This window comes from Xenopus laevis, chromosome 8L (assembly GCF_017654675.1).
Source record: "Xenopus laevis strain J_2021 chromosome 8L, Xenopus_laevis_v10.1, whole genome shotgun sequence".
Lineage (NCBI taxonomy): Eukaryota > Metazoa > Chordata > Amphibia > Anura > Pipidae > Xenopus > Xenopus laevis.
The window spans coordinates 14,122,337-14,148,783 of record NC_054385.1 but is presented as its reverse complement, the minus strand read 5'-3'; the positions used below and the strand labels follow the sequence as shown (position 1 = coordinate 14,148,783).

Genomic DNA, 26,447 nt, shown 5'->3' with positions numbered 1-26,447 from the left:
TATCTCCGCTCCTGTCTCTACTGCCCCCTGATGATCACTGTCGGAAACGCACCCTGCATATATTTTTTTCACTTTATTTGCGTTGGGTGTTGCTTCATTCATTCCTGTTGTTATTCTTTAATGTGTTTTTTTTTTTTTTATTCTTTCTAATTTGCTCTTCAGCAAGTCATTCCGGCTTCTGAAGATACTCAGTGATTTTTGTGTTTTTTGGTTCAAACTGTGCTGCTGCAGCACCTCTTGGGCAGGCCCGGACTGGCAATCTGTGGGTTCTGGCAAATGCCAGAGGGGCTGCTATAAGGTGCCATAGAAAGTCAGTATTTAGTGGACTGGTGGGGGCTGTTTGGGCCTCTATGTGGGCTGATTGGGCCTCTGTGTACCTGAAATGCCAGGGCCTATTTTAATTCTCAGTCCAGACCTGCTCTGGGGTGTCTTTTTTCTATATAGGCTTGTACAGTTTTGTAAAATGAACAAGCCTATATAGATATAGAAACAAAACAAATACTCCCCCATAAGCCCAAATGGTCATCTGGGCAATGGGTCCAGGCAAAAAGAAAAATGGGGTCCTCTTTTAGGGTTGCTCACTGGAGCATATCCTGTACCCCCAAGATGAGGGGGTCCTTAAAGGGGTGGATTACCTTTAAGATAACTTTTCTAATGTCATAAAACGGCTAATTCTAAGCAACCTTTCAATTGGTTATAGTTTTATAGTTATTGGCCTTTTTTTTTCTGACTCTTTGCAGCTTTCAAATGAGTGTCGCTGACTCCCTTCTAAAAAAACAAATGCTCTGTAAGGCTACAAATGTATTGTTATTGTTACTTTTAATTACTGATCCTTCTATTCAGGCCTCTCCTATTCATATTCCAGTCTCTTATTCAAATCAATGCATGGTTGCTAGGGTAATTTTGACCCTAGTTACCAGATTGGTTAAGATGCAAATGGAATAAAAAGCTGAATAACTCAAAAACCTTGAATAATAAAAAATGAAAACAAATCGCAAATTGTCTCAGAATATCACACTCTACATCATACTAAAAGGTATCTCAAAGGTGAACAACCCCTTTAACCCGGACTGAACCCAAACAGGGTAATGATACAGGGATAGCTTTGTCGGCTATAGGGAAATAGGGCTCTTTATGGGTAATTAAGTAAACTATAATAACTGTTATTATTTCCTCTAGCAGACAGTTGCCGTTTGAGTCGATAAAAGCTTTTTTGAGTTAACTTTTAGTATGATATATAGCAGGGATCCCCAACCTTTTTTTACCCGTGAGCCACATTCAATTATAAAAAGAGTTGGGGAGCAACACAAGCATAAAAAAGTCCCTGGGGTGCCAAATAAGGGCTGTGATTGGCTATTTGGCAGTCCCTATGTGGACTGGCAGACTACAGGAGGCTCTACTTGGCACTATAATTAGTTTTTACGCAATTGAACCTTGCCTCCAAGCCTGGAATTCAAAAATAAGCCCCTACTTTGAGGACACTGAGAGCAGCATCCAAGGGGTTGGAGAGCAACATGTTGCTCACGAGTTACTGGTTGGGGATCATCTGTGGTTTTTGAGTTATTTTGCTTTTTTTTCAGCGTCTCTGCATTTTGCAGTTTCAGCAATCTGGTTGCCAGGGTCCAAATTACCCTAGCCACCGTGCATTGATTTGAATAAGAGACTGGAAGTAGCTTTACAGAGCATTTGTTTTTAGATTGGGTCAGTGATCCCCATTTGAAAGCTGGAAAGAGTCAGAAGAGGAAGGCAAATAATTAAAAACCTATATATAAAAAAAAAATAATGAAGACCAATGGGAAAGTTGATTAGAATGGGTCATCCTGTAACATACTAAATGTTAACTTAAAGGTGAACCAACCCTTTATCTATAATATTTGTGTCTGAACTGCTGATTTACACTGTCATTTAACCGCTCGCTGCCCACTCACAGTCTCAGTATCACCCTCACCCTGCTTTATCAGGCAGATTACAGAGGAGATTGTGTAATGCAGTTTTAGCTTGGATAACCTTCCCAGAGACAATACAGCTCTATATGTTCAACCCTCTGTTCATCCAGGAGTCTGCTTCAATAAAACTCTTTAGATTATACCTTCTTACACTAATAAGTGGGTGTTATAAAGGCTGGGCAGCATCAAGTTTAGATAAATACCACACCTAATCCAGCTGTAAGTGTAATTTACCTTTGTTATCATGTACTGAAGAGGCTAAAAGGAGAAAGTACATTCCTCCTTAATGCACAAAGTGTAGATTCCAGGGAGTTTTAGGCAATTTAGGTAAAATAGCATGAGACAAGGATTATTAAACAGAATTTGGTTCCAGATCTGCATATAACTGGTTTTGTTTCTAACGTTTTATTTCCACGGTTACCTTAAACCAACACAGATCATCAGAGCCCTTCCAAACTTTGGGGCCGACCCTTCTAGAACGGCCCAGAGAGGCCTGGAGTTGTCCGAAGGCCAATTACTGTGAAATTTGGGGAGAATTTTTATTGGCTTATGATCTTACATTTTTCTGTAAACCCAGCTTAAAAGTTGATTATCAGTACAGATATGGGATCAGTCATCCAGAAAGCTCCGAATTACAGAAAGGCCATCTGCCATAGACTTTGTTTTAATCAAATAATTCAGATTTTTAAAAATGATTTCCTTTTTCTCTGTAATTATAAAACAGTGGCTTGTACTTGATCCCAACTAAGATATAATTAATCCTTTTTGGAGGCAAAACCAGACTATTGGGTTTATTTAATGTTTACATGATTTTCTAGTAGACTTAGGCGACAAATCTCTTCTTCGTGGCGACTTATCCCCCCGATCTTCCTTCCCCTGGCTAAAATGTAAATCGCTTGGGGGCAGGCACACGGAGCGCTTCGTTTTCTGAAGTCGTCCGTAATTGCCTCACGAGGAAACTTGGGCGACTTTGGAAAACGAAGCGATCCGTGTGCCTGCCCCCAGGCGATTTACATTTTAGCCGGCGGAAGGCAGATCGGGGAGATTAGTCGCCGCGAAGAAGAGGAGATTTGACGCCTGGCGACTAATCTCCCCGAATCTACCTGTGTGGCCGGACCCTTAAGGTATGGAAATCCAAAATACAGAAAGGTGCCTTATACCTTATCCTGAGCATTCTGGATAACAGGTCCCATGCCATGCCTGTATATTGTCCTTTCTATTCTTGGAACTAGGACTGGTACAGCAGTGATTTGTTATTTCAAAACCAAGGGGAAACATAACCAATGTGACCATTTCCAGCTCTATGAAAACCCTTACATGTGATTTGTAGACTTCCCCCGGGTATGTATAGATGCAGTAAATAGCACATGTGGCCTGTACAGAGCATATCAGCATTTTACTCTCCTGTTGAATTCCTGCGTGTGATGTTTGCTCTTTGCATTGTCACCGATCCTTGTTAAAACAGTCTGGGCAAATAGTCTGAGGAACCCACTTACTGCTTCATTTCTATGTTTCCGTTCTAAACTGTTATGAGTTCCCCCCTCCCCATGTGACAAGTGGGCTGGCTGGGTATCCTGGGTAATTGATCACTCTAGAAGTGAGTGCTGTTCTGAAAAGTGAATATATTTGGGCAAATTCACTAAAGGGCAAAGCGAAAATTCGCCAGAAATCCCATCCGCAAGGACATCGTCAATTCACTAAAAGGCGTAGAGTACAATTCACTAGCGAACGACACCGTCGCTAGCATTCGTTCACACCCTATCGGCAGGCGACTTTTCTCTCTGGCGAACGGTTATCACTCCACAAATTCGCTAAGATGCGAATTTTACTGAACATTACCTCTTTCGCAAGAGTTTCCTTCGCCACCTTAGACCTGGCAAACTGATAAAACGAAACTACATCCTCCTCAATCTTATGTCAGTGACATTGTATCCTGTATGCCGGAAATGTATTAGAGTTGTAAAAAATGCTGGTTTCTTTTTTTTAGAGTGGATTGCCTTCATAAATCCGAACTATTATTTTTTTTAAACTAATTTGATTGAGGGTGAGCTCTTTTGCCTTTATTATGACTCATTGGACATGTGTTTGAAAAAGTGGCCACTTCAAACTTTTGTACCACCATCTCTATTAAAGACATATATAGGACCTATATGTACCCGTCCTATTCAAATTGACCTAAGCGTAAGAGTGCTAGCGAAGTTTCGCTAGGCAGAAATGAAAGCTAGCGAAAATTCACTATGAAATGCTTGCCCAGCCGAAGTTACGCTAGCAAACATTCGGCTGCTGAGACGCAACTTTGCATTTTAGTGAATTAGCGTAGTGGTAGCGAATTTGGGCCTGTCAGTGGCACGGAGTATGGCGAAGCGATCACTGGCAAAAATTTACCCTTTAGTGAATTTGCCCCATTGTATCTCCGGGAGCATGGTTATTATAATATATTTAAAAACATTTGTCCTTCTTGCACTAAACCCCACAACCTGTCTTGGTGTAGGAGCTCCCTAGATTTCAATCCATGTATTCTTCATTTAGTGATTAATACTTATTAGTCATACATTTATCATGTGTCTATTCCATTTCAAGGTTACAAACACCCTTGTGCAGAACCAGGCCTTTGGACCCAGCTCACCGGCACACAGAGCTGGCCTAAGAGCTATCCTAATGATGATCTGTGTGTAAGGGTAGAACTACATGGATGATTTAGGTCCGATCCAACGGCATGCGATGAAACGCTGGCGTCAAGTCGGATGCGCCAGAAATAAGGTAAGAAATAGAAATGTCGCATGAAGTCGCAGCTTCACGTCTGTCGGATGCAGACGCTGCGACTACATCTGACATTCCTACAACTAACCTTATCTTCGTTGCATCCGACTTGATGCCAGTGTTTCGTCGCGTGGTGTCGGATCGGACAATGTCCATAGACTCTACGAGACTAACACCGACTGTGATTCTATTGCACTCTTTGGAAAATACCACTTCATGTCCAAAATATGCAATATGGCAGCTCCTTCTCCAAAACGAATGATTGAAACTCACAATAATTTATATTTTATTTAGGTTCCTGTATATTTTCAAGGCAACTGAAGTCCTGCACAAAATAAAACATAGGTACAGGGGCTGTTTGTACAGGAGTACTAGGCGCTGATACCAACCAGTAGCAGGAGAAGCAATTGCCTGGGCACTAAAAGGAGCCATAGAACATATCAGAGAACCAGTCCATTCAGAGAGGGGTAATGGATAGGTACATATTTCATTTTGCATAGGAGAAAGCTTTGGTTTTCTATGCCCTAATCTGCTCCAAGGCCTCAGGCAGGTTCAGACAGTGCTTTCTGCACTAGGAAAAGTGCAACAATAGGGCAAAGGATGAAGAGGGCAGAATGTGGGACTAACAACTCACAAAGGCACAATAATTATGTGCATAGCAGCTCCTTGTACATGCCTATGCTGGTACCTGCTCTCAGGAACTGCTGATCCTGCAGGCTGAGCCATGAAGGTAAGTCATGCGTTTGGAGGTGTTTACTCCTTAGCCTAGTACTGTTTGCTCATGGTTCTATTCTCTGGAAACAAACCAGAAAGGAGTGCAGGATGCAGATACAGCACTAGGGTTGTCACCTCACCCGCTTAAAACCGAACACATATGGAATCCACAGCCTGCATGGCTAATTAGCAATTCATTTAGATGCATGCTGCAAACTAAAACAGCCACATTGACAATAATTCAGTGTGTCTTCTCCTGCATTCCGCTGCGGCTCAATGGAGGAAAGTGAAACGCAGGGGAGCGCAGGCAAAAACAGCCGTGTGTAAGAGCTCTTAAAGGGGTGAGGTGGCAACAGCACTGAAACAGACACTGGCAGCTCTGAAACAAGGGCCAGATTCACACACAGGTCAGCTACTCAGCTACTCAATCCACTTGCTGCAAAAACGGAAACAAAAAGGAACTTCACCTTTTTTGTTACATTTTTCGTCAGCATTTTCTGACAGTAAAGTCAAAGTCAGCACTATAAACCCCAAATTTAATTGATTTGTAAACAGACTACCTCTGAACATCTTTGCAATCTTCACTCATTCTCTTATTGTAGAGCTTTTGGGAAAATTTTTGCAATTTTAAGGCTCTTACGGGCAGGTTTTCCTGCGCTCCCCTGCGTTGCGCTTTCTTCCGTTCAGCTGCAGGGGAGTACAGGAGTAGGCATGCTCAATTATCATGAAGGGGGCTGTAATCACACAAACGCATGTATGCACCGAACGCAGGTGAAATGCAACATGCTGCATTCCACCTGCGTTTGGCACTTACATGGGTCTGTGTGAGTACAGCCCCCTTCAAAATAATTGAATGCGTCTACACCTGCGCTCCCCTGCGGCTGAACGGAAGAAAGCGCAACACAGTGGAGCGAAAAAGCGAAAAAGTTCAACAGCTGTGTATTAAATTCTGAGTGTCAATGACCCCAACTGTCTGTGCCCAACGTGCACAGTCAGTTTATTCTAGGGCTGCTGGCAATCTGAATTTTCAGAGAGTTGGGGACTGAAAGCCCAGTGAAAACAAAAAAAAAATAGAAAATGAGGAGCACCCTGAGCAACGTGACATACATTTTAAGCAAGTCATAATAAACATATTTAGGGTCTAGTCAGATTTTTCAAGGCTTTTTTCCCCGCAACAAATCATAGGAAACTCCTACCTTTATTTCTGACGTCCTCTAGCTATGTAGAAATTATTTAAAGGGTGGTTCACGTTTATGTTTAACATTTAGTATGTCATTGAATAACTAAATCTAAGCAACTATTCAACTAGTCTTCATTTTTTTCATTTTTAATAGTGTTTGAATTATTTGTCTTCTTCTTCGGACTCTTTTTCGGCTTTAAAATGGGGGTCACTGACCCCATCTAAAAAAACAAAATGCTCTGTAAGGCTACATCTTTATTGTTATTGCTACTTTTTATTACTCATCTTTCGATTCAGGCCTCTCCTATTCATATTCTAGTCTCTTAATCAAATCAGTGCATGGTTGCTAGGATCACTTGGATCCTAGCAATCAGATTACTGAAATACCAAACTGGAGAGCTGCTGAATGAAAAAGTTAAATAGCTCAAAAAACACAAATAAAACTTAAAAATCGTAACTTTTGCTCAGCCCTTGTACCTCTCTGCCTCACTCCTCATTACCAGCTTCCTTTTCCAACCTCAAGCAAGCTTGGTGTCAGTATGAGTTGCTTGTGGGTAATTTCAGATGCAGATGACATTAAGTGGGAGGGGGTAGTATATGCCTCTAAACACATAAAATAAATAGGACTGTGCATAAATAAAATCCCCTTTTTTCCCTATTGCAGCATGTGTCTCGGGTTTACAGATAAGGAGTTCTTTACACAGGCGGCTTCAACCTAAGTACATATAAGTGAGCAGGGACAAACATGGGATTTCTAGGTGGAAATTCCACTATTTATCCAACAGCCTTAACGTCATGTATTGGTTTCCAAGGGGGGTTAAATCCGCCCATACACAGGCAGCTCATGTATAGGGTAAAATATTGGCCTCCATGCTCAATATCCCAGGAAAATCCCATTGGGTGATCATCCTCTCCTGTTGGGCTTTTACTCCCCATGAGATCCAATGGTGACCCACATGACCTTGCAAAACAAGTGACTTTGCACAGTCAGATTTATAAGAAGCCTTCCCACATTTCTGCTGTTGCCGGGGGAAAACCCGGTTAAAAAAACACTGAAGCAATGCCAACCACTGTATGTGTGTTTAGAGTTAATAAGAAACCAGGGGAATAAAAAAATCCAGCCGCAGAATTTCTCAAGTCCGAGTACCTTGGAGTAATGTATTGCAAAAAAGGGAAAGAAACCGGTGTCAGACAGAGAACTAGTTTGCTGCACTTCCTCTTTTATGCACCCGGAAAGGCTTCCCACAATGCCAGCCTGAGAGCAAAAAAACTGCTGGCTAACAGGTTTTTAGAAATGAGACAATTTACAAGAAGTTTAAGAGACTCCGTACACAGATATTAAAAATGACATTATGATGTATATAGGCATTAGTGGCAATAGCGAGTGGATCTATAAAGGGGTGGGTCACCTTTAAGTTAACTTTTAGTATGTTATAGAATGGCCAATCCTAAGCAACATTTCAATTGGACTTCATCATGTATTCCTTATATATTTTTTCCAGCTCTCAAATGTGGGTCACTGACCCCATCTAAAAATAAAAACCAAATGCTCTGTAAGGCTACACAATTATTATCATTGCTCATCTTTCTACTCAGGCCCCCTCCTGTTCATATTCCAGTCTCTTCAAATCAACGCATGGTTGCTAGGGGAATTTGGACTCTAGCAACCCCGAAATTGCAACCTGGAGAGCTGCTGAATAAAAAGCTAAAAAACTACAAATAATAAAAAATTAAAACCAATGGCAAATTTGCAATTTACATCACTCTCTTTACATCATGCTGAAAATCTACGTCCAGCTTTTAGTGGCCCTCAGTGTGAGCCACACCACCCATATGGTTGCCACCTTTTCCTAAAACTTTTACTGGCTGGTGGGCCATGATGTAAAAAGGGGGCGGTGCGGTGATGTTAAAGGGGGCGGGACAAGCACAGTTTCATGCATGCGCACCTGAGCGTAGTTTCGCGCATGCGCACTCCAGCACGCACTCAGCCGGAGCCGTGGCCGGCCAGGTTGCCTAGGGCGCCTTCCCGGGTTGGCCTGGCTCTGGAAGGAGGACAAAAGTTACGTTTCAAGGCCAAGGGGTCTTGTTAAGGGTATTACAAATTTACTGGCAGCTACATTGCCGGTAAATTTGTAATACCAGTCTCGGCCTTGGCAGGCAACCCTACCCACCCACCGTCTCAGATACCATTAGGGCAGACAGCACAATTGTTTCAGCTCAATATGGTCACCATTGCTCTTGTTGGCGTTAGCTCTCCCAATCGAAGAAGACAACCAAAGAAAACAAAAGTCAGATCATTGTGAATTTGAAATGTAAATATTTATTTGGATTCAACTATTAAAGACATTTTGGTCTTTAAAATCACAATTAAGGCACATTGTATGATTGGCTACATGGCAGACGACAATTACATTGCATAGTCGGTTATAACAAAGCACAAAATTCTGGAGATCTGGCCGTAGGTCCATCAGCAAAGCCCGGTTATTAGGACAGACGTCACGGTTTTATGGACAGTAGCAGATATGGGTAGAAATCTTAACTCTGATATGGAATATTCCATCGTGATATATGGCATAAAGGCTAAAGGGTTATTTAGTTCTTAGATGCATGAGTTGGTTTTTAGGCAACAACGAGGAAGCCGACAGTTGGATTCCATTAAGGCAAATGATGGGTTGCACCAGGGTTGGCAGGTCTTATTTTCAAAACCAGCTACAAAACTAGCCAAGAGGCACTTCAAAGGTAGCCCAAAAATAGCACAATATGTGCAGTGAAAAAAAGTCTAATAAATAAAAGAATATATGTGAAAATAGGGCTTTTCCAAATTTTCGCTGTTTCGCTAATTTTTTCATTAAGTAAAATGGGACAGATTCATTCGTCACCAGGGGCATAACTACAGAGGGGGGCCAAGAAGGCGTAGATGCCCCATAAGGCCCTAATACATATACAATTTCAATAAATATTGGTAAAACAGGTCAACCTCTAGACATTTCGGTGGCCAGCCGAGTTTTGCCCCAAAATTGTCTGAAATTGAGGAAAGTCACCGGAAAATGTGAGAATGCTTAAGAAAGACGGGAGACTGGGGTACACAGCCCAAAATCTGGTAAATCCTGACTTCTACACAAGTCAGTCCCATTGCATGCTGGGTATTGTAGTCTTACATTAAACTTGGCAGTTGGAAAATTGTTAAACAACAACTACATTACCCAACATGCATTGGGAGACACAGGCTTGGCACATTAGGGCAAGAAAAAAAAACTGGATGGTTTCCAAAGTACAAACCAAAAAGTAGCCCTAATCTGTACCTTGGCTAGTTTGTACTTTCAAAACCCGCCTGGTAGTCGCCCAATTTGGCTGGAAAACCGCCAACCTGACAACCCTGGGCTGCACTCACAGGTTCAAGTGCTTCTTTGTCGGCTGAAAAATGACGGCGATTTTCTGTAGAACACGCTGATTTTTTGGAGAATCTGGGTGAACTGCTTTCTATGACACCATTTCTGTCACTGTCTAAAGAGCCTCAAAGGCAAGCTCTAAAAAAGAGCAATGCCCGGTAACCTATTTCTGAATCCCAACCCACAGCTCAACAACAGTCTGAAAGGCAGAGGCTAACCCAACCCAGTTCTTTTCTCATAGCAGCAAGGCAGAACAATAAAAACCACAAAGAGAACTAGTACATTTGACAAACAGAGAGAACGTACTCAAGCTTTCCTAGAGCAAATAAAATATGGTAAATATCAACTGCATTCAAGGAAGTAAGCATAACTTTCTGTGCGGTTCTGATGGGACTATTTAACCACACTATTACCATGACGAGGGATATCTGTTCTGCATATAAATAGCGGATCGGTCAGGATTTTCCCTTTCTTGTGAAGTTACACAGAAGCTTGAAATTTGGGGTAGGATGTGAGTTTGAGTGATAAAGAAGCTCTTTGTTCAGGAGTTAGGCTTCTAAATGATCAATTGTTGCTCTTAACCCTTTACCAAAAGCCTGTGTTGTATTGCAGAGAAAGGCACAGAATTTCTAGGATTTGTTTCATGAATTTTTGGCCTGACAACAATGACATGCTTTTGGGGTCATACATTACAGGCCTGCCCTCATGGAATCCTTTCTGTACCCCCGGCGGAAGGAAGGAGTGGTTTAGCCCAATCAATTCAGCCTCAGTTCTAATCCAAGCAAAAACACGATGGAAATGATCATGGGTGGTTATAGCGAGGACCGATAATCATTTCATATATACTATTCAAGTGCAATTTCTTCATCAACCTACCATAATCTGACTTTGAGTGTGCACCCTTTAAAGTGAGCATTACCAGCTTTATAGATAGGTCTGGAGTTCTGCTCTAGTACATTGCCTACAAACACCAACTACACAGAAACATTCTGCCAATAAAATGGACATCTCTATTTGGAAATAGCCCTTATCGGCATAAATTAAGCTACTAAATTGTCCCTTTTCATGTTGTAAAGCTCAAAGAGTACAAAGCATATTATCCAAAGGCTGACTAGATATGATTATCAGCAGGAAAAGCTTACTGGCATGGAATCAGCTGCTGCTGATCCCGCAAGGCAAGAAGGAAGTATGAAGAAGCCAAGGCAGAGTATATTCCAACACCAGAACAAAATTTAAACAGGATCTCCACCCCAAAATGATTTATTTTTATTCTGAGCAACTATCCAGTACTCATTAAGAATTTTTCTATGGTTTTGAAGGATAAGGAATTTTGGGGGGGGGGCTCTAATATGTTAGACCCCCAGTGCATGACAAGTCTAAAGCAAGGGGTGTCTGGGAATGTAGGGTACAATGAATTAAGGTTCCCTTGCACTTTCTAGTTATCTGTAAGTAAAACTGCAATTGAAGGCTGTATTTGTGCACTTCTGCAGTGCTGGTTCTCACTCTTGAAATAACATGCACATCCGCGTACGAGACACGGGTGTTCTAGAATTCTAAGTAGGAATGGTTTCAGGTTATCTATGAATGTTTTAACACAAACACAAAGGCTTCCAGCCCTCAGCCACACCTGTACGGGGCCTGTGGGTGCAATCTAAAAATCGAGCGGTGTGTATTACCTGGGCGTCAACAATGAAACTGCATGCGGGGGGTGGGGGGTGTTATGTAATAAGACAAGGTCGGCCAAAGAAATTAACCCTAAGGCTAACCCAGCAGCAGCTTTTCTATCAACTCCCTGCCTCTCTAAACGACCCACAATCACCTCTAAGCCTGTGTACCTAATAGGACTAGAATGCTTGTGTCTACTGCAGGGGTCAATGTCATGGTCACATCCAACCACAACCAGTGTGCAATACTTTAGTCACTTACATCAGAGATAAAAAAAGCTGATTTTACTTTTTCTAGCAGCATAGGGGAGATGACACACAGGTTGATTCTATGGAGAGGTATTTATGGGTGCTTTGTCAACTGATGGGACAGCGGGATTTCCTGCTGGTGACAAAACACAACAGTGGCAATAGGTTTACACTACCTTGCAGCCTAAGGGTACTGGCACACGGACAGATTTGTCGCCCACGTTTAAATCCATGCTACTGTGGTCAACAGTTCTCCCTGAATTGCCTTCCCACCAGAGATACAAACAATTCCTGTCAATCTATAGATAAATGAGTATTTTGATGTGTGTATGTTACTAGTCCTAAAATAGAATTCATTCTTTTCATGCCATTCACTCTTTTAATTTCAGATTCTGCCCTGATTTTCCAAGACATTATCTCTACACACTGGTAAGTGCTGAGTTGATGTAAAGTTATCCCCAATATTTGCCTATTGAAGTTTTTTTTATCTTCATAACAATAAGTGATTTTCCCTAATATATTATGGCATCATCCTGCTTGTTATTCGGTTCAGAAAAGCCTTTGTGTTCCTTTAATGGTAGGAAGTAAAGCAAACTCCCCTTCTGCCCCGATTTTTTGGCAGAGAAATGATTTATACAAGAGCTTATTAATTCTCTGCCTGCAAAGACAAGACTTAAAACATTCTACATACGGAAACAGGTTACTGCTTGCCTTCTGCTGCTCAGAGCCATATTCCTGAAAAACCAGTGGCTGGCTGGGGCTAAATGGTCTTCTTCTTCTTCTAACATTTATATATATATTTATAATTCTATATAGGCTATGGTGACACCAGGGGTTAGAGCGGTATAAAAGGTGGCCCATTCTGTGGCATAGAAGCAGTAATGGACCCTTAAAGTTGCAGACTATTGTCTAGGTAGGTCTATGCACATTTTAGGCTGTCTGAGAATTCTGGTCTGTGGGAGGAGGTGCTATTTAGTGTTGCTGAAATGCATGTAGACTTTGAAAATAAGAAATGAATAACTGACACCATACAGGCCTCTTGGAAACCAGAGAGTGTAGCTAGGGAGTAAGCTAAGTCTGTGGCCCTAGATGGATGTAACCAGGTAACAAACTTGCCATTTGCGGAACTGGCAGACAATATAGAAGACTATTCAGCTCGCCTCTACTATAGGACTGTGGGACAAGATCAGAAATAAATATGAGCTGCTTAAATACCTGTCCCCACTGCTACCAATAATAAACAACCCAGCTTTTCTACCTGGAATGGGCAACACGAGATATCACAAATGGCTGATTTATGATTCAATTGATTCATTTTCTAGAGGACAGGAGACTCATCTCCAAAGAAAAGCCAGGACAAAACAGACAACTATCTATATGCACTATCCCAAATACAAGACTACTACCACAGTCTAGGAGGAGCGCAAGCATTTAGCCGACCACTGCTCCCATTCGAGGTCTTATGCTCCACAGACCAACCTCCCATAAGAACCCTATCCACACTATACAAAACCCTTCAAGCACCAAACAACCTGTGGCAACTGAGGTATCTCCAGAGATCTAGGCAGTGACCTGGAAGAACCACAGACGAGCATCATAATCCGTATGCTGATGGACAGTTCCAGATGCTGCCGAATAAAGGAAACCAATTACAAAATACTCACAAGGTGGTACCTTACCCTGACCAGGCTCCACAAGATTTGGCCGGCAACCACAGACAGATGCTGGAGATGCCATCAGACAAAGGGGACACTACTGCATATATTTTGGGAATGTCCCAAATTTTGACCATTCTGGCAACACATCAGGGACATCTCGGAAAAAGTAGTCAAATGCACAATACCGGACGACCCGACCTACACATTATTATTCAATTTGAATAAACCAATATCTCACTTTCTGTCGACCATAGAACCTCAACTATTAAATGCAGCTAAACGGCTGATACCTGCAAAATGGATATAGGAGCAACCCCCCAAGACCCAAGCTTGGATAAACAAAATAAACAAACTATATAAATTCGAAGAACTCTCAACAACAACACCAGAACAGGCTACAAAATTTACGGCCAAGTGGATGCTATGGGTCCTATACAGAGAATCGGACAAATAGAACGTAATGAATACAGAATAAAAGAGACCAAACAGCCTCCATCCAGCCTTCACACTTCTTAAATATCCCCACTCTCTCCATCTCTTTACCACTTCCCATTCCTCATTTCTTTACCCCATCTCCTCCACCCTCACCACCTACTCATACTAACCACCCTTCCTCTCTCCCACCACTTAACCCACCATGTGAGGAATGGAAAAACCAGTGAAATGTTACACAGAAACACAAAAGGTGTTTACTGAATAAAGGAGACAGACAGGGAAACACTGAGATTAACTAGAAATGTAAATCAATCATAAATATAATACATTTTTGGAACAGTTCACATGCGCATTGTCTAGAAACAAAATGCCCGGTTAGAATTTCATAAGAAGACCGCTAGCATTGTGAGAAACTACCTGTATAATTGTTAAACAAACTCAACTTATCAAGGAAACAAATACATAATCCTGTCAACTGTATATATATGATGTGACATTTAACCATCACCCCTTTTCTGATTTCTGTACCCCCTACCCCATTCTTATATATATCAAAAAAAGAAGACTATTCACCCACACAAATAAGAGCTGCAGTGGGTGGGTGCCATAGGCTGGCCTGGACTGGCAGTTTTATAATCTGTAGGGGCTGCTGTAAGATGCCATAGACAGACACTATTTATTGGGCCTGTTGTTTTGGCTGCTGTGTAACTGAATTGCCAGGGCCTATTTTTTCTCGTGCCATGGAAGCAGTAGCACTAGGGGCCCCTGTCCAGGTTCTGTCAGTGCACCACGTTCTACCTTGCTAGCTTCCTGGCTGAGTGCACAAGTCACATTCCACGGTATTTGGCTTTGCTGCCTCAGGGCAAGGAAATGCGACCGTACCTGCCAATCCATCTGCCAGAAATAAATTCATATTTATAAACCTGCAAGCACAAAAGGTGAGCCGCAGGTAAATAATTTTACACACGATTCTGGGAATGACACAAAGGGAACATATCAGATTTAAAGCTCTAGCGTTGACTTGCTGTCAGCTCCATGTCATACCATGCCTAAAACCGTCCTTTGCCAGCTGCTATCTCAGCCACTAGCTAAATTGGCAGTTTATTGGCCTGTGTATGGCAAGAAGACAACATTTGGCTGGGTAAGTTATTGATGGGGAAGATTGGAAAATATGAGCAAAGGAAGAGATCACTGGGCTGTGTATGTGACTGTCTCCCTGACTGGTCTGTACTGGGTTCCTATGTGATGGGTCATTAGTTCAACCAACAGGGTGGTGTTGCCAAATCAGATGTTATTGTTTGTTTGTGTATGGGCAGCTACAGGTCTCTCCCAAAAGTAGCATTGGTCTCCACGCTGTTGGTACAGACCTCCTGGGAAGAATAAGATCCATTTAAATATGTTCTACTGCAATGCATGGCTAATAGGCATGGAGTCAGGCCAATCAATTACAGTTGTGGGCATAATTGTAAAAGCCATGTCTTTGTATTTTACTTGCGCTAAAAGTTCATACTATGCCTTCTTAAAACGAGTGGCTCCTGGAACTGGATTGTTAAAAGCTTTATGGGTTAATGTATGGAAACAAAGAGTCAAAGCCAGAGGAATGTGCAGAACGGTAAATAATTCTGCCACGCAACCAGGGGGAAATATACTATAGCTGCCTCCTACTGTACTGTATGCTGTCTAAACGTAAGCTGGCACTTCAACATACAAACATACAGGGAGATTCAGGGCATATAATAAGCCATGCCATTATATTTTCTATTTTTAGTAGTATGGAATCTGTTATCCTGAGACCCATTATCCATAAAGTTCAGATACTGGATATTGCCTTCTGCCGTATTATTCTATTTCAAACACCTGTTATGTGAAAAATCCCAGGCTCTAAGCATTTGGGGGTAATGGATCCCATAACTGCAAAGATGCCATAAACACAATGGGGGTCATTTATCAACACTGGGCAAATTTCAGTAACCCATGGCAACCAATCAAATTGTTGCATTTGTTGTTCTACCTGCAACTCGCTGAAAAAAAGCCACTCACTGATTGGTTGCTATAGGTTACTGCCCATGGGTAAACAGCCCAGTGTTGATAAATGAGCCTCAATGTTCTCAAGCTGACCATGTACACCGAGATCCACTTGTTTGGTTAGGTCATAGAATGAGCTGTAATTCCTTCATTAAACAAATAATCTGTAACCAAGCAACCAGCAAAATGAGGAAGATGATGAGGAAGCACTGCCTTTCAGACACAGGGACTATTTCTGGTATTCAGTTTGCTTAGGAAGGACATGAACACCACTGAAGCATGCCATTCATATAAGTTATGGATCTCTGCTCTGTCTGACTGTATTGCTGTTCCCAAAATTCCTGGATTTTTTAGCTAGCAATATTATCTATAACCATGCAGGGTGGTCTGGCCATGTGCCTCTAGTCTTTGACGAGCAGAAAGCAACATCTACATAGTACAATTCAGAGGAGCTTCCAATTACTGTATTGCCTACTGTTTCTTCTTATACAACTCAACAAATTGCCCTGAATTACTGCCAGTGCATGGTCAATGTGCCAAATCATTTACTGGCACCTCCCGTCCCCACTGGAATTTTCAGCATTTAACGCCAATGTTTCTCAGAGTCCTCGTGTCACGTGACATAAATATGATTCAATGAATATGTCAGAAATGGCCAACCTACAGCCTTTTCGATGTTGCAGTTTGTAGAATCCAACTGTCTGGAAACTCGGATAGGCCAAAATATAGTAAAGAGGAGCCCAGCATCATTAGCCAAGCAAAGATGCTTCATTCATAACAACAAGGTGATTGTGTGTGTGTGATTTTAACTGAAGATTACTGTATACCTACATGATTAACTATAGCACCAGATCTGCTACTGCCCATCTTGGCTGTCCAGGATTCTCAAGACAACGAGTCACCCGTCAGCCTTATATGAGATATGGATCTAAGGGAAGCTGGCCTTGGCAGTGAGGCGGTTAATATCCTTTTCCTGCAGTATAAGTGTCACACACAGGGAACCTGTACACATGGCAAGAGCACTTCATTCACATTAGCTGGGCTAATAACTAAGGCGCGCTACAATCACAGGGAGAAGGTGGCCTGCGTAGAGCTGACCCAGCAACAGCAAGAACACATTCAGTCACCAAAAAGTGCATGTATTTACTTCTTCTATAGGAGCCCGCAACAATGTGGCACTATTATGGAGTCAGCATTATACACGCTGAACTCCACGGGCCTTCTTGAAGGTGTGACAGTACTACAGATAATAGGTTTAACGGTTGTACCCGCTGAACAGTGGGGTCAACAGAAATGGCGTAACCCACTAACTGCGTAAGCGAGCAGAGTCCTTACTCATCCTGTTCAGAGCTGACAATTCCTTCGGCGTCAGCTACTTCGGAATCTTCCCCCAGGAGGTGGCAGAGTTCGCTCAGTCGATGCTGCATCTTGGGAACGCCCGCCAGTTGCTGCTCCAGCCGCTGCTTTTCCTCGGTGAGCGACAGTCGGGCTGCTGTGTCCAGTTTCTCGAACTTCCAGCCTCCTTCCCCGTCAAACTGCAGCAGGTGGGTGTGGTACTTCCTACAAGAGAAGGTGAAGGGCAGAGAAGTAACTAAAGAGTGAATTTCTTAGGAATCTGTCATGAGTTTTATGATGTAGTTTTTCTTTCTAAATTACACTGTTTACACTGCTAATAATTCACTCTACAATATAAAATTGCATTCCTGAACCAGCAAATGTATTCTTTTTAGTTGTAATATTGGTGTGTAGGTGCATCTCAGGTCATTTTGCCTGGTCATGTGCTTTCAGAAAGAGCCAGCACTTTAGGATGGAACTGCTTTCTGGCAGGCTGTCGTTTCCCCTACTCAATGTAACAATGTGTCACAGTGGGACCTGGATTTTGCTATGGAGTGCCGTTCTTAGATCTACCAGGCAGCTGTTATCTTGTGTTAAGATGGCCATAGACGCAAAGATTTGATCGTACGAATCTTCGCTTTGTACGATTTCCGGCGGTGTGTGGAGTGTGCTGACAATTTTCATGCTATGGCGATCGGTCGTTCAGACAGGTTAGAAAATTTCTGTCTGCTACCGATAATATCTCTGTATGTATTGCCAATCTGATGATTTCAGTGGGAGACAGTCAACAGCTTTTGTTGGACCTAACTTTCGTACGATTGCTGTCAGGGGCAGAACATCATCTGATCTGTTCTTTTACTACTTTATTAGATCTAAAAGGTTAGTGGCAGGTCGAGAGATGGCACCAAACGATCGTTCGTCCTATAGGAAGTTAAAGGGGAAGGAAACCTCGTCGGCGCTAACCCCCCTCCCCCTCCCGTGTATTGCCCCCCCTCCCTCCTCCCCCCCCCTGGCCTACCCCTCCCGCTGGGCAAATGCCCCTAACTTGTTACTTACCCTTCTGCGCAGGTCCAGTCCAGGGAGTTCACAGGCGACATCTTCTTCCACGCGATCTTCTTCCTCCTTTGACCGGCGCATGCGCAGTAGGATCATTTCGCCGGTACGATCTACTGCGCATGCGCGTGACTTTTGGCGCATGCGCAGTAGATCCGTACCGACGAAATGATCCTACTGCGCATGCGCCAAAACGCCGGTCAAAGGAGGAAGAAGATCGCGTGGAAGAAGATGTCGCCTGTGAACTCCCTGGACTGGACCTGCGCAGAAGGGTAAGTAACAAGTTAGGGGCATTTGCCATCGGGAGGGGTAGGCCAGGGGGGAGGAGGGAGGGGGGGCAACACACGGGAGGGGGGGTGGGGGGTTAGCGCCGAGGAGGTTTCCTTCTCCTTTAAATCTGCACGTCTATGGCCACCTTTAGGGAGCTGCTATCTGGTTACCTTCCCATTGTTCTTTTGTTAGGCTGCTGGGGGGGGAAGGGAGGGGGTGATATCACTCCAACTTGCAGTACAGCAGTAAAGAGTGATTGAAGTTTATCAGAGCACAAGTCACATGACTGGGGGCAGCTGGGAAATTGACAATATGTCTAGCCCCATGTCAGATTCTAAAATGAAATATTAAAAATCTGTTTGCTCTTTTGAGAAACAGATTTCAGTGCAGAATTCGGCTGGAGCAACACTATTAACTGATGTGTTTTGAAAGAAACATTTTTTCCCAAGACAGTATCCCTTTAAGCAGGTTTGGTGACAGGTGTAAGCTTGCAAAACCCAGTGCAACATCTAGAATGCCGGTACAGCGCAATGGTTAGATGTATCCAGAAAGGTTCAGATGGGTATAGTTCCCTTTAAAATTGCAAATGGAGCTCCCCTTTTGACACAGTGATGTCAAAGCCGACCCATAGAGGGTAGGACAATGCGTGCCAGCTATTGGTGGAGAGAAAGCCGCTGCTGAAATTTCCTTATCTCCTTCTTTCCTTTTGTGGCCTTGTCTGTGTGCTGAATGTCAGTGGCCAGACTGCAGAGGAGGAGAGTACAAGGGCCCTTTGTGTGCAAAGCCTCATCGTGGGGCCCAGAGCTGGACGCCATCCAATTCCCCCATCTGTGACAAGAAAAGGGGGACCAGGGCCAGGGCAGAAAAGCTAGCCGGAGGTCACATAGTTGAGGCTGGCAGTGTTTCTCTTGTTTAATGGAATTGTCTCACTTAACCCTGTTGATATCAGAGGAATCTGTGGGGCGGCTCTGGTCACAAAGAGGTTAACAAAATGACTTTTTTTCCCCTACGTAATAAATAAAGGACAATATGAGGCCTCGGAACACTGACTTAGTTCATTAAGGATGAGTCTCCATAAACTCATCTATGAAAGGCCAAACACAAACTCTTTCACAAGCAGGGACTACGACGAGGGGCTCCCACAAATGCCTTAAATTGCACCGTGAAGGGGGGTTCTCCTAGCAACCGCCAGATCCATCTGGGTACGCAGCGAACCACTTCCTCGTAAGACACCGCACCAAATGTTAATGACAGGCACTAGTTTAAATAAAATTTACTGGCAGGGCTGTATTTTCTATATAAAAGAAACCGGAAGGCTGGTGTCTATGGTGCCAGTGATCAGGAGTAGCGTGATGTAAATGTGTTGCAGTGAATTAAAGGGCTGGTTTGCCTTTCAATTAACGTTTAATATGTTATAGAGTAGCCACTTCTAAGCTATTTTTGAATTAGCCTTCATTTTTTTATAGTTTTTTAATCTCCTGCTGACTCTTTCCAGCTTTCAAGGGGGGGTCACTGACCCCATCTAAAACAAATGCTCTATAAGGCTACAAGTGTATTGTTATTGCTACTTTTTATTACTCCTCTTTCTATTCAGGCCTCTCCTATTCATATTCCTGTGTCTTATTCAAATCATTGCATGTTGCTAGGGGAATTTGGACCCTAGCAGCCAGACAGTTGAAAATGCAAACCGGAGAGCTGCTGAATAAAAAGCTAAATAACGCAAAAACCACAATTAATAAAAATGAAAACCAATTTCAATTCGACTCGCTACATCATATTAAATGTTAATTTAAAGGCGAACAACCAATCAATAGTATTGGTCTCTCTAGTGTAGTTAGAATAATGTAAACAAGAACTGGATTGGCTGCTATAGATAACTGCTATATTTTAAGCACTCGAAATATCTTCATGCAATCTAGGAAAACAGGTTCCTTCAGTAAATCTAAAGAGTCTAAAATATCTTGAGCCCTTCACATATTTTCAATGCACATTTTTCTCTCTCTGCTTGTAATGCTAATTTTGTGGTAATTACATGCTTAAATGAATGGGCATTTCCTGGGCTTTCACAGTAATTAGCATACCTCATGGACAGACATCATTAAAAGTAGGGCCTCTCTGCCTTTTACAATCCCTTGAATAGACTGCAAACCACGAGGATGTGTGCATAGAACAGTTCTCATCGTTTTCATTTTTTATTATTTGTGCTTTTTGCATTATTACGTTTTTTTTTTAATCAGCAGCTCTTCAGTTTATAATTTCAGAAATCTGGTTGGTTAGGGTCCAAATTACCCCTGCAACCATTGCACCGATTTGAATAAGAGACTGGAATATGAATAGGAGAGTGCCTGTACAGAAAGTAATATGTATGTATTTCCCCTGTGAGTGATATTAGCAGACTGGGAACTAACTGACGGCTGGACAGGGTATGACGGAATCACGTGTCTGACCCGTGGTCTCCATTTACTTCCCCGGTGCACTTCTACCCATAGCACTGCTGCACACTTAACAGAAAGGGAAGTCTGGAGTTGACTCGCAATGGGGCACATGACCTGAACACCACAATGGGCACATTTCTTGCTTCTCTTTTGAAACCGCTGTGTATAAATCAGTGTAAAAGGTTAATCTCCATAAATAAAAATATTCAGAGTTCAGGTTCTTACCAAAGAGAAGGCCTGTGAGTGATTGACAGCAGAGCTATCCCAGCATCCTTTGCAGCCTGGAAGATCTTGCCTTCTACGTCTATGCTCACCGCGCTTGTGCACTCATCCAGGAGGGCATATTTGGGCCTGCGGGGAATACACAGGGCAAAATAGCTAACATTAATCCCCATGCAGTTCCCATTGCCAACCATATAAGTGCAACGTCTCATTGCTAGTATAAATGTTCATCATAAAGCAGCTCATAAATGGTCAGTGTGATACACATTTAGCCAATCGACAACAGAGGGTCTCAGAAGTCTGTTTTGCAAATGCCAAATTGTGCAAAAATCAGCATATTAGGGGGATCACTGACAATTCATGCAGAAAGCGCTTCCCTGATTAGGGCTGCCGTCAAAAAAACCATTTTGACACTGTGGGTCCCATAGAAGGGTAACATTTTGGGCTCCCCTTGTGTCATATTTATGTAAGCAACCGATCCAAGTGAGAAGGCTTCTGCATCCTTTACCAGAGTGCTAAGTGCAAAACCAGTCTAGGATCTGCACTTTTCCCCATAAATACAGCACTGTCTGGGTTCAGTGGGAGAAAGCCTGTAGGCATTCTCTCCCCAGCCCCCCAACTGGCATGTCATATACATGAACAAGTTAGAGAGCTCTGGTGGGTTCAAGGTTCAGCAATGACCCAGATGCAAATATTTGCTAAATGAGCCCCAAGAGAACTTACTTCCACGTCACTGTTAAATTATCCTTTGATCTATAACTGAAGGTCAGCATAAAGGAATCCGTGTTTGGGGATAATTAATTGGCTGATGCATGGATAGCTTTTCCCAGTGTGACATTTCCAAAAAAGAGCAGGGCCAATATATATCTAATCTCTCAACCTATGAACTAACCCTCCTAGTTTTAATCCCCTTGAATGTAGGTCATTTACATTCAAGTTTATTTTTCCCCCTCTATGGGTTAAAAGAGAACTAAGGGTAAGGACACACGAGGAGATTCAGGGAGATTTTGTCGCCTGGCTACTAATCGCCTTGTCTTTTGAGCAACTATCTCCCTGAACTGCCTCAGCGTTTTTCCCCATAGGCTACAATGAAAAGTCGCCTGCGCTAATGCACACACGGCGATGCGTTTTCAATAGTTGCCTGAAATTGCCTCACTGAGGAAACTTTGGGCAACTAATGAAAACGCATCACCGTGTGTGCATTAGCGCAGGCGACTTTTCATTGTAGCCTATGGGGAAAAACGCTGAGGCAGTTCAGGGAGATAGTTGCTCAAAAGACAAGGCGATTAGTAGCCAGGCGACAAAATCTCCCTGAATCTCCTCGTGTGTCCTTACCCTAAAGCCTAACTATAGAAGTAGCTAGAAATGTTGTACATTATGTTTTGGGCTTCTGTACCAGCCCAAGACAACCACAGCCCTTTAGCAGTAAAGATCTGTGTCTCCAAAGATGCCCCAGTAGCTCCCCATCCTCTTTTCTGTTGATTCACTGCACATGCTCTGTGCTGCTGTCACTTACTGAGCTTAGGGACCCACTCACAATATACAGTACACATAGAATAGAAATGTCACAATATAAGGCTGATTGGTAATTAATACAGATAATTACTACATGGCAGCACAGAAACCAGTGCAATTAGCATCAGAATTTAATAATCAGGCCTGTAGCATCAGCTTATATTACAGGGGAAGCTCATTTTCTGCTGGATAATTAGTGACGAGCCCTAAGCTTAGCTTCTCAACATCTGCTCAGAGCCCACTGAGCATGTGAGTGTCACAGACACTTTCCAAGATGGTGACCCCCTGTGACAAGTTTGAAGTCCTGGATCATTGCTGCTATTGACAAGCTGAAACTTTAGCCTCGTGCAATAAGTTCAGTATATAAAATGGCATTTTTAGCCATATTCATTTTTAGGGTTTAGTTCTCCTTTAAAGAGAAGGCTTTAGGAGGAGAAAGGCACATCTTACTTGTGATAAAACATCCTAGCCATGCCGACTCTTTGCTTCTCCCCGCCGGAGAGCACATCCTTCCAGTCGCTCACGGAGTCCCAGCCTGGGCACGAAAACAGAGAGCAATTAAGGCAGGTACAGGCATAGTTATTAGAAATATCCATTTCTTGTTAGCGGGTGTTCAATGGAGCGTGCATAAACAAGCGTGACACATTAGAAGCCACTGATGCCTGGGGCCTCGGATTAGTACCATTTTACTTGGAAAATATGTAATCCCATATGTCACCATTCCTTTCTGCACCCGTGTGGCTATTGTGCGACTGCATGTGAATTGCCTCTAATCAGGGACACTTCTCTTTACGCCTGCTATCTTTCGTTTCAGTCTCTTAAAGGAATACTGTTTTTTCAAAACGCATCAGTTAATAGTGTTGCTCCTGCACTGAAATCCATTTCTCAAAAGAGCAAACAGATTCTTTTAGATTTAATTTTGAAATCTGACATGGGGCTAGACTTATTGTCAATTTCCCAGCTGCCCCTAGGCATGTGACTCGTGCTCTGATAAACTTCAGTCAACTGCAAGTTGGAGTGATATCACCCCCTCCGGTGATCTGGTTCAGGATTTGGCTAAATAATAGCACCAAGCATTCCCTGTGCCAATCTAGGTGAATGCCGATGCAGAAGATGATGGCTGCATACTCTGCTGTACATGAACCTGGGTAGCAACGTTTGGAATTACAAAGACTGGAGATGCTGAACAAATTGACATACGCCGGTGGTTGTTTATAAGGCCTTTTGTAGCACAATATGATTGCTCAGATATACCTGTATATGGAGTGATAAGGCCAAGGAGCAATGAACACATGTATGTTTGCTATAGTCCCTGCACTGGCACTGACTACTGGGATATACATATGTCTGGATCCACAATGGCAGATAAGTATTATAAGTAGGATCACTTTTGTGGCAAGATGCTGGTGCTATTCCTAGTGCAAGGAAGGAAACTGCTTTTATTGAATCAGAAAAAAAACACATTTAGAGCCAAAAAGAGAAGTGAAAGGGCATGTTCAGTCAGTCACATGTAGGGATGGACCAAATCTACTATTTAGGATTCGGCCGAACCCCTGAACCCTTCGCGAAAGATTCAGCCGAATACCGAACCAAATCTTAATTTGCAAATGCAAATTAGGGATGGTTTGTGACAAAAAGTCACACGATTTCGCTCAATTAGGATTTGGTTCAGCCGGGCAGAAGGATCCTGCTGAAAAAGGCAGAATCCCGAACTGAATCCTGGATTTGGTGCATCCCTAGTCACAAGTGACTCATGCTTTCTCTGAAATAAACACGTAAGTTAACTTTATAGGAAACACCTATTTCACTAAAAAAATACTTTGCAGTTACACAGACAGATTTCTTTGCATTGCTGCTGTCTTGCACGCACACCAACCAACATCATACTTGAGCGATGGAGGTGTCCAAGCAGTGACTTGAACTACAATTTCTATTATCTGCAGAGCGCTGTAAACCAAAAAGCCCCAGGCTGGAAAACCTTGCCTAAAGGTGGCCATACACTGACTGACCAGGTATACTCTTCAACTGAGGCTTACCAACTCAATGGATTGAGACTGTACATTGGGCCACACATAGTTATGGTTGCCTTCCTATTCTTCTGGGCGTCCATGCTCTGACAGCTGGAATCCAAAATGCTGACCAGGAACACTCTCCAACCTGATTGGCCCACGGGCTGAATGGACTGTTGTCCCTGATACAGATCGGACTGGGAATGGTGCATTGATTGCACTGGCCAAGGACCATATTGTACCATGAATAAAAGTTCATGACAGAGGACAGTGATTCTGTATGAACCCTGTAGGTCATGCACTTGATGGCCCATGAGCAGGTGACATGGCTGGCCAAAGTTCTGCTTCTGCTTGTGTCCTGGCCATACAAGATCTTTTGGTTTATGACCAATTTTAGGCCTCTGGTTTATGTGTGACATTCTTAACCTGTTACTGGTATGTGCTACACTCTGGTGCTGTGTTAATTCTGAAGAATACTGACCTTCTCTTTGCACTAAATAATTTAGATTCACTATGTTAAGAATGGTCTATTGGGTGTGCTCTCTGATTGTCTAGCCCACAAAGTGAACAGATGGATAGCATATGAGGTGCCGCATGCCTTCCTATTGGGCAGCTGTTCTTCACTGCCTATACGCTAATGAGATGGTGAAAATAAAAAGAATGGTACATACCCAGCATGATAAACAAATAAGTGCATTCAATTTAATGGGAAATGCCTCGAGTTTATAAGTTTGTCTCTTCGTCCCATTTGCTGTCAGTGAACCATGGTAATTCCCAGCCTTCTGGATGGTGCCACTTGCGTGCAGTAGCCCGACAGGGAATTATTTCTGAGCAAGACCCCTGTAGCCATCAGACACTCACTGAGAGCTTTGCTATTCTCAGGGCTAAGGAAAGCAGCCATAACACTTACTCATCCACACAACTATATGCTGCCTCATAAAGGATATGGATTAAATCTGCATTTAATGATTGGCTGGGAGACCAAATAATTGGATCACGGAGCACTGATCAGACATTTAGGCAAACTGTTTCACCTGCTACTGGTATGTGCTATACCCTGGAGCTTAAGCTAATTCCGAGGAATACTGACCTCCTTCTCTTTGCACCAAATAATTCAAATTCACTATGTTAAGGATGGCCTCCATGTTCTTGTCAGTGAAGCCTTTCTGCCTCATGTCCTCGGCTGTGTCTGGGTATATAACCTGATCCCGCAGTGTTCCCACGGACATGTACGGTCTGAAATGAAACGACAAAGAACATTCCTTTTTTATTTGCACTGATACATATGGAAGAGAGCTGCCATATTGTTTCACTTATACAGTAGAACAGAGGTGCCCAGGACGTCGATCGCGGTCTACCAGTAGATCCCGGCAAAGTTCCTGGTAGACTGCGGTCTGGGGCCTGGCGTCAGGAGTGAGTGAGCGATGGCGGGGTGGGCTGGGCTTAAGAGGAGGGATGGCATAATGGCGGGGAGAAGAGCAGCACAAAGGGATCCAGGGACGAGCAGGAGGGAGGGAGGGAGGGAGGGAGAAGAGACGAGCAGCAGGGAGGGAGGAAGGTAGAAGAGACGAGTAGCAGGTAGGGAGGA

General features: G+C 43.0%; 1 protein-coding gene across 1 annotated transcript in view; it reads right to left on the bottom strand.

Moving 5' to 3' along the window:
• Nucleotides 1-14,226: 14,226 nt before the first annotated feature.
• Nucleotides 14,227-26,447, bottom strand: part of abcd1.L (ATP binding cassette subfamily D member 1 L homeolog) — a 34,246-nt gene continuing 22,025 nt past the window's right edge. Inside the window, exons 7-10 of the mRNA XM_018242261.2 lie at nt 25,950-26,095; nt 23,301-23,385; nt 21,339-21,464; nt 14,227-17,580 (exon numbers count right to left, since the gene is read on the bottom strand). Of these exons, the coding sequence (XP_018097750.1) occupies nt 17,352-17,580; nt 21,339-21,464; nt 23,301-23,385; nt 25,950-26,095 (586 nt within the window). The 3' untranslated portion in view covers nt 14,227-17,351. The remainder of the gene's footprint in view (nt 17,581-21,338; nt 21,465-23,300; nt 23,386-25,949; nt 26,096-26,447) is intronic.